This window comes from Haemaphysalis longicornis, unplaced genomic scaffold, assembly GCF_048455015.1.
Source record: "Haemaphysalis longicornis isolate Haplotype H1 unplaced genomic scaffold, Haemaphysalis longicornis Haplotype H1 scaffold_5, whole genome shotgun sequence".
NCBI lineage: Eukaryota > Metazoa > Arthropoda > Arachnida > Ixodida > Ixodidae > Haemaphysalis > Haemaphysalis longicornis.
In genome coordinates this window covers 193198031-193211694 of record NW_027526385.1, presented here as the reverse complement: position 1 = coordinate 193211694, position 13664 = coordinate 193198031, and the positions used below count along the sequence as shown (strand labels likewise).

Below are 13664 nucleotides of genomic sequence, written 5' to 3'. Positions count from 1 at the left end.
TCTAAACTAAGAGAGGACAGGAATTAACCAACGTAGAGCTTACCAATAGGCCACGTGTTGACAACGGCTGTGGTCGGTTGGCCGTATTGTCTCCGTCCGGGCACCACCTCCAAGGATGGCCGAACCTCGACTGTGTATTCCGTTCCCGAAGCCAAGTTAGTAAGTGTGAGTGCCAATTCTGTTGTGTTAGTCAGTCGGAAAACACCGTTGTTGTACGCCCGCACTTGAAACTGGAGATCGAACTCTAGCCATTCTTCTGGGTGGAGAAAGCTCCATTCTACATAAATAGAGCTTGTGTCCTTAGCGAGTATTTTTGTGATGGTGGCTGGGGGGATGCCTGTAAGACAACAGCGAAAGATCGTGTTGGGGCATGCAAAGAACTAACGATAACAAATATACCAATGCCCATTGTTCGAACTTTACACAACTTTTATGGTAAAAGATATTCTTGTATACATCGCAATGCTTAGAGATATTCCAAAGCCTTTTCAAAGTGAGGACCTCATGATTTCGTCCGGCCAGCCTGCATCAAGGTCTACGTTACGCTATACCTCAGCTTTTACTCCGTAGCATCGACCAGTTCGCAGTGGAATCGTCGTTGTTTTTATATCTGTTGTATCACTTCATATTCCTGAGCAGTTTTTCTCATACTTAAATCGCAGTGAAAAGCCATTTGAATTTTTTCAAAAACTTGCGATATCCCTTATTTTTATTAAATCAACTCCCGCTAAATTTGTCCAAAAAACACAGACTCTCATCTCGCTACTTAATCCGTGACTCATTCCCTCAACTCGTATTCAGAAACCAGAACCGTTTCCGGCTAGAATAGCCATGTCGGGTCACCCCTTCTCCCGCAGAGTATTACAAGTGATAGAGGCGCAAAAATCCGGACAATTTTGACCCGATATGACAATTATGTTGTGGCAGTAAGCAGGTACTTTCAGTAACGTATTTTGTCAAAACGCTTCGCAGTGTCCACATATTCCTAATCTTAATCTTACGTGTGCGCTTAATATTACTCCGATCACTGCAGAGGCACTTGGTAGAGGACTGATAGAGATGCACGAAACTCCTAAAATTGGTGAACGCGTTTACTTTACTCTCCTTAAGAGTTTTGTTTTCCTGGCCGGATGGGAGACGAAACAATTGTGGGAAAGCGCACGTCCCTCTTAAAAAATGTCCCACGCTGCTGAATAGAATCTTAATTTATTAGCGCGACAAATATTTACCCGCATATGAGTGGAAAACTCGCTCAGGAGGGCAAGTAATATGGCCAAATTTTGAAAGTGGTTATAGTGTACTAGTCGAGACATTTGTGTTTAATTCGGCTTTGGGACAGACTACGACGGCCATTTGTTATGTTTTGATCCATAAAATTGGGAAGTACCTTGGGTGATTACGTTTTTTGGAGCTGGCAACAAGATTGCAGGTTGATTGAAACTTGGGCTCGAGTCGGCGTTTAATTTGTCACTTCAGTGTAAAGACTAAGTCAGCTTATCTTTTCTTCAACTAATATTAATCGCAAGCTATCGCAATATGCAACATTGGCCAGTAAAAGAGTTGGGCTATATATGCACTGCCAGATGAAAAACGTCTGTCGAGTCCTTCAGACAAATTTATTTGATAAAAATTACATCGCCACCAGGTAGATGTAGTTACTCATTAAACGACGCCGAATAGAACCCGATCTATACGTTAAGCTGAAAGGCACGCAATGTTTCCAAAACTCCAGTCGTAGAACCTCATTGTGGCTGACACAATACTAACGACCATTGCGCACAACTACACAGCACGCAACCAATCCCATAATGATTCGTATTGTCTCTTTATAGTGCTGTTAAACACGGAACTGCTGTCGGAATGAGTGGTTTAGCGTGAATAACTCGTAACGTTGCAATATTGAAAAAATTATTTACCAGTATGCGCAGATCAAACTGACGATTAAGTAAGGAGATCCCAGGCGTGTTACACAACCACTTAAAGTTACTTATGTAATATGTGTTGCCCCGTCTCTATAAAAGCAACAAGTGCGTCGTATTTAGCCCGACTACTTGCACGTAAGGCCGAAACGCGCCAATTTAAAAAGAGAGTGCTACATTTTATGCAGGAAGTAATTCCGCTAGCTTTGTTTTTTAAAAGACGCTGTTTTTTGAAGTTTTCAATACGAACTGTTAATTCGGCTGCAAAATCAACAACAATCACTTAATGTATGTTGAAATGCGGCGTGCATACGTCTATAGGGAGCACCTAACTTTTGAAATGTCAACATAAACAAATGCTTCTTAAGCATGAGGTAACGTTCAGTACTTCCCCACAGCTTCTATATTAATGCCTAAATTTTAACTCAATACTAAAAAGATTGCAAGGAAGCGCTGAAATCTTTGGCACTGAAAGTAGTCGAAAATGTGGCTGAAAGTTTTGTTCGCTCATTTGCGACAAGCACTTAATTTGCAAATGCGAAAGCGAAACTTAAAAGTACGTAAACAGGCCGTACATGCAACATATATCTTCACTGCTCCGTATAATATTATTGCCCAAATTAAGGCTGTATGCTCGAAGTACACTAAGGAAGTGCACTAAAATAAGCACATGTTCTCACTTAAGGGTGGTGTTCTGAAGGTCATTGACAGCTTATCATTGCACCCATCGATTGCGCAAGCCCGGATGTGGACATCGTAGTTCCTATTTGGCATCAGGCCGAACAAAGGAACGCTATAGTTTGCAGGTGACAGACTCATCCCATCTAACGAAATCGTTGCACTGCCGATGTTGCTGTTTCTGCTCCACAAAATAGCAGATGAGGACAGTTGCTGGTTGGAAGGCGCAATGTCGCTGTCGTCCTCCAGAACCATGTATTCCTCTTGAGAAGAATGTGAACTTTCGTTGGTGGCAATCAGCGAAGAGGAATTCTGCAGTTGGAACAATGATAATACAAAAAGGTTACGTTTTTATTAAAAAGGTGAGTGAAGTGTTGGTATCATAGCTTTGCTACATTGCAAAATTGTTTGACCAGCCCGATTCTGGAAGTCCACAGGCCACACACTTTAAGGACAAGAAAACGCAGCTGGACGAATTTGTGTGAACGAGGATGTAACACCTTAAACGTACGTCTCTATAAATGTGTGAGTTCGAATGCTTGCACGTTTACGCTGAAAATATCTGCTAGACAAGTAGTGTTTTTTTCTGTTTGTGCCCTTGATGCGTGCATTTGCTGATACCCAGTTCCTGTCTTGTGCTAGCGGGTTATACTTAAATCTTTTGAGTTTACCGTGTAGATATAAGGGCTCTTCTTTTTTAAGATATGGTAGCCAGAATATCTGCCAAACATATATTTTGCGAAGTTTCGAGGGCTTGAGTTACTGGCGGGTATTGTTTTTTTAGCGATTGGAATGATCATTGTCACAGTAGAACCAATGGAAAATATAGGCTGAACGAGAGTTATTCCCGCATACCGATGGGGAAAAAAGATGCTGTGCAATGCTTTCTCATAAAAATATTGTACTTAATAAAAAAAATCTCAGATGTTACACTTGAGTCCCTCTTGGCACCATGTCCAGCTGTTAGCTGCGAAATAAAAAAAAAAGAGTTGTTTGCTCTTCACCGTACGCTTTGTTCTTTGGTCCCACGCTTGATCCTTCTATATGTCGTCCTAGGGAGGAAGTGCGAAATTGACTTGTTTATCTGACTATTTGCGCTTACGATTGAAGCTAGACCTAAGCGAAATCAGCATCGCTTACTATATCTGTGCTCAAATCAGCATCCTCAGTGGCTGTTTCGGTTATAGTGGTTATTATGCGTCGCCTGGATTTTAGAGGCTAAATGCGAGCTTACGAAGCTTGCTTGCCTGAGCACAAACCTTTACAGATAACTCTCTACTTGCGTACCTTTTTGTACGGTCGCAGTAAAAAATATAAGGAGCATAAAGTGTTTTTTTTTCACCGGTAAAGGTTTACGCAAAACAAGGAGCTTTGGGAAGCAGGAATTAAGGGGCACATGAGAATATGTTCAACACTACAGGTTATTAGATGTCTTGATTTGAAGCGCAACAGAAACACGCGGACGAAGAACAGAGTAAACAAGAAGGGCGCCTACCTCGTCGACTCTGTTCATCGTCCGTGTGTTTTTGTTGCGCATCAAACCATGACAACTTTTCAACAACTAGCCCAGCAAGGAGTTCTTCTCACAACAGGTTATTGTTTGCAATAAGGTGGGAACGATTGCTTGAAAAATCAAATTATGGGGACGCATACTTTCGTACTCCAGGAAGTGTGTAAAGTTCACGAAATTCTCAAACTGCTGTTGTCGAAGCAGAATCAAAGACGAGTATGAATGAGGTATTTGGCGAAGTCGCTGAGATATGACTTTAGAAACATGAGGCTGCGATTGTTTGCAGAGAGAGTGTAGGGTTGCTTAGACTAAGTTTAGTGCATTCGGATGTCGCCGTTGTGAGGGATCGCTACCTGGGGGATTCTGAGTTCGTGTAATCGCGTAGTACTGGACAGATTCAGGGACTTGGTTAAGCAGTGTTTTTTACTGGGTGATAGCAGCTGACAGTGGTGTTACGGGCTAGCTTGACCTGGCCATTGTAAAGTCCTTGAATCCTGAAAGGGATGCCGGGGGTGTAATTTCGGGCCTCTGTGTAACCGACATGGTGGAGTGTAGAACAGTTTGAAAGGCTGAACCAGAACGCCTGAACGTCTTAAAAGTATGTTAACTTAAAATTTAAGGTAGCTATAAAGTTCTTTCTGGGTTCGCTTTCAGGATATCCCTGAGCAGCGTTTGAACAGACCTCGGCAATGACCTCGGAAGGTGCGATCAAGGCCTGGCGGTATCGAATGTCGCGCCTGGCCAGGTGTAGATCGATGACTTTCTAGGTGGCGTACATGGCCAGCAGCATTTTTCCAACCAGCATCACGAACAGCACAATGCCAAGGACCACCAATCCGCAGACATACTACACAGCTCTTGCCTAATGCCCTCCCGTGCCATGTAGGCCAGCGAGCCGCACCAACACCAATGCCCAGTGCCAATCTGGCTGAGTCCGAAGTCGATGAGTTTTGCGGTTTCCCTGCTGTCTATCAGGAAGTTCGAAGACTTGATGTCACGGTGTAGAAATGCTTTTTCGTGCACGTACTGGATGGCCAGCGCCACCTGCGCCGACAGCAGGCGCACCGTGTCCTCCTTGAAGGGACCCTTCTGGCGGACAAGGTCTCGTATCGAGCCTTCTGGCAAACTCTCCATTACGAAGCACCAGTCCTTAGCAGTTTCGAAGTACGCATGAAACGTGACCACGTAGGGGTGATCTGTGCCGGCCTCCCAGGCGGATTGTTCCACTTCCACGCGCTTCGCTCCTTTTCGGGGTTCTGGTTCTTCTGTCGTATGTACTGGGCGGACTCTGCAATGGCCACTTGTAGATAATGTAAATTCATAGTTTCACCTCATCGCATTCTTTGTCTCATCTTTGTCCTGCTGCCAAGACACATGTTTGGTGGAGTGTGTGGGGTATCCTCATCCCCGTCCTGCCACCACCAGCTCTAAACGAAGTTACCCCGCCTCATGTCCCCAGCCCGTCACTGAGGAAGATGTCCAGGTAAGACCAGCCAACCTCGCCGTGTCCCCAGCCCTTTCGTGTGGCGCTGTTCCAGTGCCCGCAATGGTTCATCGTGGCCTTGTGGGCGTCGATGTTAGGGAACCAACTCTCACCAACCCCACCATCGGCAACCGTGGCGGCAAGGACTTTACTGTTTATACTCATCCCATCTCATCCTCACCGGAGGTGCCGACGACCAGTTTTCCGGCGTTGCGTCGACGTCCACGAGAACGCTCCTGGCTACTTTCGACGGATTCTGCGCCATGAAAAATGCGTTCCCACTATGAAATGGAGACGCTGGCGTAACAGCTTGTTGGCCAGAAGTTGCCTGCAGCTGCTCCATGGAGAGGCTTCAATAACAAATTCGACACGGAGCGAGTTACTTCGTTCATGTTTATAACAAGCGAGAACAAAACAGGACCGAGGAAAGAAACACGTAGAGCCCGAACCGGCGTTTAATACCAACTGACTATTTTTCGAGCGTACAAGCAAGGTTAGACCAAAACACAAAACAATTTTCTAATATCAGAAGATAAGGACGTCAAAAAATGGTCAACACGTTTCTGATTACAAGAACCCGTCTAAGAATTGGATCACTTTATCAAACAGTGGCAAGGATGGTGCGTCTTGTCATTCGCTTTTTTGATGCCCCGCGAAATCCGCAGCAGTGCTTTCGATAAACCATATCGAGTATGTGTAAGTACAGAAGACTAAGCCCAGTGTTCCCGACTGGTTTCAAAGCGTACTTCACTTACGGATCATTAGAGACAACACCAGCCTACAGGGGGTAGTGGCTTTTCTCTTGATCTCTTCTTGTACAAACATTCGTGTTTTGTGCGGGTGTTTGCCTCTCTTGTATAGGAAATAAAGAAAAATAACTACCAGAGCACAGCTGGCAGAGCATTGGGCTGGTGCTGGTGACGCTCATGTTAAAGTCCCAGCAGATCACTGTTATGTTTTTATTTAATTACTTCCTAGAGCCGGGGCAACTTTCTTGACCAGGCAACAAAAAGGCAGTTGTTTGCAGAGGGGGGCAACTAAAGCTTTTGTCTTAAAATGTGCTTAATTATAGTCAGGAGTGGGAAAGAATTGCGGCAGAAAGATACCGAGTCGATGAGCGTTTACTTTCGAGTGCGAGGTTTGCAGTTATGGTGAGAAGATTGACTAGTAAAGTAGGAAGGATGAAAACAAAAATTGAGTACAAATGTAGATACTACACACTGAGAAGCTATTTCACATTCTTTTTGTAAATGGGTGGATAAATAGTCATAGTCAATTAAGTTTTGGGTGAACACGACCCCCGACGGAGAAAAAAAGTTGGTATAGATACTAAAGACACTCAGGTCGAATTTTTAAATGTAGTAGCGCTTTCGGCACTGCAGTCAGCTGTACACGGGTGCTGGGTCGCACGAACTAGGTGCTTAAAGTCTTGTCCTACGGCAATTGTGCGGCCGTCCGTAAGAGACTCTGATAAACATGGTTTTTTAATGCTGTCGTATACAAATAAACGCATCACGACAACTCATTAGCTGAGGCGTTCTGCCATCTTTAAACTGGTAATTTCCATTTGATTACCTAACCAGGACTCCTCGGCATTTTTAGAATGCTACGCATCCCTGTTTTACGCCCAGTAAATCACTGGTGATGTGCTATTTTATGTCTACAATATGGCAGTTTTGTCGACATCTTCATGCCGCCATGCCATGGGAGCACATATCAAGTAACCGTTAGCCGCGTCGCAATGCAATGAGTTGTTCTTCGATTTCTTCAACCCGAATATGCAGAAGGAAACTAACAGCGCAAGATTGAATGAGACCAAAGAATAATCATTCAAAAAAAACACAGCGGTCGTCAGAACACTGTTTTAATTTTCACTTTTGCCACGCCATTTCTTTCGCAGCCGAATCATAGGAATGACAAGGGTAATATTTTTGTATGTTATGTCAATAAATGTCTTCCCACAGCACCTTATCTTTGCTCCACAAAGAAGTGGCGCACTAACAGAAACTAAAATATAGAATGTCTTCTTAGATGAGGGTCTGACAAGACGTTCTAACAATTTTCTTAACGATTGTTATCTACGCATATGAATGTAAACTCTGTATCTTTTTCTTGTTTTTTCAATAACAGATATGTAAGTAAAGATAGCCACGCAGCAACAATCCCCAACAGGGAGGTTCAGGCGGCCCCTAATTAAATTTTGTACATAAGAACGGCGCTTTTTATTTTTAATTTATTACGTTCCTATTGTCCCACTATATTTTTTTACAGGAAGGCGCGAGGCGCCGTATGTAGTGCATTTACATTCTGGTTTGCATACATGTGGAGCGAGGTTATGGTGGTCCCCCGTTTTGTTAGCGGTGGAAGACATGGTGGACAATTTATTAGGCTCGCAAAACGCACCTTTCACTGAGCGCCTATTTCCATCTTTTTCAACAACTTCTCTGTCCGATCCATGTGCTAAATTACCGTTATTTTATCACTTTTTTGCATTTACACATTCCCAGGCTTTTGTGGGTGCTTATTTTACGGTTGTAGAAACAGGTTAGCTACGATATTAGGGTCCACGCGAGGTACAGTAATATTAAAAGTCAATGTATCTCCATATTACACCCACTTGCCAGAGCGAGTACCTGAATGGTACAGCAGTTACGGATGCACGCAGTAAGAATCACCCTTTCTACGATCTTTTGTATGAGGTACATCAACACAACCCTTCTGTGTTTCTTCTATTTCATGACTTGGAAGGTATACTTCTCCCAAATGTATAAAACTAAAAAAATTGTACGTCAGCACTGCGTTTGTCATTTTTGTTGTCTTGTGTATTACCAGGTTTTGCCGCGTTTCATTTATTCCGCAACCATAAGCCAACTAGCCAGCTCTTAACCCTAGAGACATTATTATTACCTCACCGTAAGTTAGTTCCCGGGAGTCAGACGGCTTACTCACTCGGCTGTGGCAGTGGGAAGAGGAACCGCGCTGGCTGCTCGACACAGAACACGGGATTTACTTCTGTTTTGCCGCTACAGCAACAAAGATTGGTTAAAGGTCATTGCAAAGCGGAGAACGAGCAAATCTGGAATAGCTGAACTGAACCATCGTGATGGTCGTCAAGGTTGCGTACAGCTGCGCTACCTTCAAATCTTACTCGTTAGTGTGAGCCTCCTTCATTTTCCTGTTACCTTTGCCCAGAAAATAGCTCAATTTTTAAAACTCGCAAGCACGGAGGCATTGCTGCAAACGCTGCGCCTGCGACTAGGGCTGACTCTGACTCCATTAATACACCAGACAGAAGTACTAAACCTGCGGGTGTTGGTGATTTGTTTTCTGTATACTGCTATAGCGAGTTTTGTGAAAGGCTGGAATCAACAAATTGCTTAACAGCTTTGCTGTAAATCATTTGTATGCATATTTATTTGTTTTTCTCGTCCCGCAATCACCTATTAAAGAAAAACGTGCGTCTGCACTAAAGACCGCAACTCGCAAAATGGGATTACGCAGGCCGGGGGTGATTCGCCAGGGGGTGCAATCACTGAGTTGCCCAAAATTAGGCGGCCATACAGAAGGCAGTCTTTTCTTCCCAAAACTAATAGCGACATGGCTGTCACTTTCTAGTTCCGTACCTACGAAGACGGACGTTTCAAAGGCAAGAGCGAAGGAATAAATGACGGAAGTGAGGGAGAGGAGCAGAGCGAGAGGAGGAAAGGAGGGCAGAACATTAGACATTTGCCACTTTGTCTCGAAATTATTTACACAGCGGCAAGCATTGCGCGGTGACTTTCCGGGCAACAGCTTGGCATCACCTGGGTATCCTGGGGTCTTTAACCTCCAGTCTATCTACAGCGTGCCCCGAAATCTGGACTCCCGGGCAGTTTCGCTGTTTCCCCCACGAGAATAGCAGCATCCCAAGCAAGGAACAATCCCGAGTCCGTGGACCCAGCAGCACAACGCCATATTCTCTGAGCAACCGCAGCGGGTTTATCTTTTCAAATCGCCCTTCAGTTGACCAAAGTAACTTGCCACAATATACCGTAAGGGGGCCTTTGTGCAACATGGAAATAAAGTGTAAAAAAATAAACTGCAGTAAGTATCGTTTATGTATGGCTGGATGCGTCATTTTTTTACTGTGGTGGTCGCTAAAAAAAATACCTGAGGTATCGGTTCTACTGGTTCCGAATAAGCTAGAAATATACTTACCAATTGAAAGTAAGGCCTGATGTTCTTTTCATCTGTATTTTCACCTTGGCTGATGTTTTGAAGGCTCACAGTGATCTGAAACGTTTTAAACGTTGAAAGTTAGATGGCGTGATGCCAATATTATCATAATAAATAAGCGCATAACTGACAGTGGTCTAACAGCAATAGAAAAGCAGGAGCAGATTTCCCCGTATATCGCTGACGTTAGCAGCGAAGCGCTTAGCTTCACATTGATCACTATTGTTTTGTGTGTCGTCCTGGAGTCCAAAGTAGGTGCAAAAGATAGCAAAAACGTAGGCCATAAAAACATGCCCTGCTGCCTTAGAAAAAGTTGGAGATAAAAACCAAAACAGCAGCATGGGCGACAGAACCTCCAAAGGGCCGCTAAACATTATAGAGGACGATTTTATATTGGGATATTACCTTAAAGACTACATAAACTATGGAAATAATGCATCTTCAAGCATATCGCAGCAGCCCGTGCACAGCCATCCGCCGTTCGCGTGGACTCCGGCGGCTGGACAGACGGCGCAGGTGTAGCAGATTGAATAAACAGATGAATGGTGCACAGCCTTTAATCGGCACATAAAAGTACGCTCCCAAATGTTGTTCTCAGGCGTGGTTATAGGACTTTCATGGAGGCGTGCTATCTAACCATAAGGATTAGTTTTAAAGTCTTTTGCAAGTAGTGTAACGTTAGGGCATTGAAAAACTGTTCGAAAATGAAAGATAAGGGTGTAATTCTAACCACCTTCATGCCAATTCATTTCAGTTAGACGAGATGGCACCTCAATTTTTTCCGCACATGAGATCTTTTGCTCTGTCATGAGGTAGAACACTTGAAAAATACTTGGGTATGTTATAGTGGTAACTGATCCTATTACCCTGGGGCCATCGCTACGTTTAACTGATTAAGGAAGCGTTTGCGATGACTGGTTGTGATTCAGCAAATGTAAGTCATTAAATCTCGTATCTTCCCCATATTTGGTGCAGATAATTGCGACTATGTCATTTTTGATACTATATTTTGCCATTCCATACTTGTACAGTAAACAACAATAAATATGTTGTCAAAACGTTTTTCTCACGAGGTTGATCGATAGGCTATTGATGATTGTACCTTATTCAAAGCAAGTTGGGCTATGTTTGCCTAATCCATATAGGAGTGTTTTTTATGCAGTTGCCAATATAAAGGTGTAGCGTTTCAGCCAAACGTTTACACCATGTTTTAACCAAATGTTCACTAGCTTGGCCGCCCAAACAACATGCTTATCTTGAGAAACTTTCCCAAAATAGCCGTGGCTGTGAATACCTGGAAAATAATACCGTTTGCAAAAGAAGCTACAATATTTGTTCTATCGCACTGAAAAATGGAATCGTACGCCAATCTTATGATTATATTTTGCCAGTTGTTTTGAAAAGCGCCTTATTATAGCCATTTTTATGGTCACCTGCTTTCAGAGCCTTGCGCTTTTTTACGAAGATAGCACGCCAGCAGCTTTTTCCGAATGTTAAGGAGCTACTATTCTTAAATTGACACAAAAGCATCCCAGTCAGGAAAACAAAAGGAAGAAAATGCCTTTCGCATGCACTGCAGATACCCTTCTATGTAACATTTTATGTGTGGTATCTCCCCTTACGTAGACAAAAAGGACCCCTGTTTACAAGAAAAAAAAAAGCATCTGAAAGAGAACTTTCAGCCTGCACGACGACGTTGGTTTTAGTGTTTGGTGCCAAGAGTGAATACGCGCAATCTGTTACAGCGTTTCTATAATGTCCTGGTGAGCGTGTAGAGGCTTTCGTGCGTTGCGCAGCAAACGAGTTTTGCACGTGTGCATGTGCACTGCGCGTCGTATGTGACGGCACGTCGTTTAGAGCAGTAGGAGAAGGGAAATACCTTTGCTTCCAGCTGGTAACCACACTGAAAACAGATATCTTATGTCGTACAAGGGCTCATGTAATGCTTGCTCTAACTGTCCACACAAAGACCCCGTTGATTACACATTCGAATACATACCTCAAATCTTTCAGCGGGGGTGGGAGATTGCCAAAACAGCACAGCACTGGTCGGGTCAGCAATCTCAACTTTTGCAAGTAATTTGATCGGTGCTGTCGAGAAAAAAACGCAACCAAAGAAATAGAACACAATACAAGAGTATTTTTAAAATGTACTTGTTTTGGCGCATTTAGTCAGCACACTGCAGAGTTCTAAATTAGAAATAGTATGTATCGGCATGTGGTAAATTAATTTTCCGCTGCAATTTTCATAACACTCGTTGGCCATAAAGAACACTTCTTATCATTGTTTTATTTCGGCAACATAACATGCATAAATGTACGTTACTGAAAAATTCAAGGTGACATAATTGCAAGCCAGAGAAAAAGCTTGGCGTAATAAAAATGCAATATGGTAGACTGCCTCAGAAAGACGCAGTCTACTAGTGCTTCTTTGTGGTCGATAAACGGTCGATAAATACCCGTCTACTCAGTTATTCGGTCATGAGGCCAGCAGTTTGGTCTCTCCTGCATTCCCCGTTTGTTTTTCGTAAAGATACGGGTGTTCGCGTGATGAATTTTCTTTTTACATATGATTAGTTTACCAGTGGTGTTCATCAGCTTCTTTCTCAAGCTAGGTGAAGCGCTTAACGTTACATTTCCGAGCAGAGTAGCTTCAAGCGGTACAAGTCTTGCTGTGGGCGAGGAAATAAAGCCACAAAATGTCTGTTGTCGTTCTCCGAAAATAATTTGCAGTGCACGGGATGCGAATGTGAATACTCTCATAACGAAGAGCTGCTGTCAAGAAGTGTGCACTGCGAAGGAAGCGGAGCTGTTTTCTTCCACTGCGACGCGAAGATGGTATATTTGGTCTTGGTAGGGGGGGGGGGGGGTGCTGCGCAGGCGAAAACGTTCTGCCGGCGTTGTCGAAGGAGTAACATTTGCTCTTCAAGAGATTCATGAAAGAGTTTTCCTTGGCACCAGGCAACGCTATTTTTTGTAGTTTTTTACAGCAGAGGACCTTTACATAATGTCCCCAGCATATTTTCTGATACTAATTGGACAAGGGTTTGCTTGAATGTTACCTAAATGAGTATAAGAGTGATCAACTCTACATGTACCTGGCACAGACTCCCGTCATTTTTGGTTACAAATTAGTCAAATGCCACACAATATGATGATTATTCGGTAAACCAAGAAAACTACATAGGTGATTAAAATTTCGGTAAATGTCTGCTATATTTTACCTTAATGTAAGCAGCAAATAATATATATTCAAACCCATTTGCTCGCGTTCGCAATTAGAAAATTTCTAAGCAGTCATAAAAATGTGTCTAGAAAAGTGGATTTAGCGTTGAAACCAAAGGAAAAGTTTGTTTGACTTCTGTAAGTACTCAAAAAGAATTTATAGTATAACTCTTAACAGGTGAAAGGTATCTGAAGCTAGACAACTTGTTCACCTAATTTTTAACACGGGATACGTGTGTGTACCCAGGAACCTCAAATTTTCAACTTCGACGAATACACGATACGACTCTGCTGGCAAATACAGAAATTGAATGCGGAAATGCTATCGTAATCACCCTCTTGATGTTGACTGGGCATCAAGAGCAAAATAAAAATAAACAATTTCTAGTTTAAATTTTTTGAAGCAGTGCATTGTTTTCGTTTTGGGCACACCCTTTTTGATATTTTTCTTTTCTTCAAAAAGGCCGAACTTGCAGTTTCAACAGGTTATCCTTTAGGGTAATTGTTGTGCAAATTTTGTATTTTTATTACTTGTTTTAATAAACGTGTCTACAAGATACTCAGGAACCCTGAATTTTTGGAAAACTTGCTCTTTTTTTATAAAGCTTGAGCTATATTGCTCAAGCCTACAGTA

General features: G+C 43.0%; 1 protein-coding gene across 1 annotated transcript in view; it reads right to left on the bottom strand.

Moving 5' to 3' along the window:
- The window catches only part of LOC144140060 (uncharacterized), a 79392-nt gene that overhangs the window by 21357 nt on the left and 44371 nt on the right, over positions 1–13664 (bottom strand). Inside the window, exons 5-8 of the mRNA XM_077672262.1 lie at positions 11805–11896; positions 9788–9862; positions 2600–2909; positions 44–337 (exon numbers count right to left, since the gene is read on the bottom strand). Coding sequence (XP_077528388.1) covers positions 44–337; positions 2600–2909; positions 9788–9862; positions 11805–11896 — 771 coding nt within the window. The remainder of the gene's footprint in view (positions 1–43; positions 338–2599; positions 2910–9787; positions 9863–11804; positions 11897–13664) is intronic.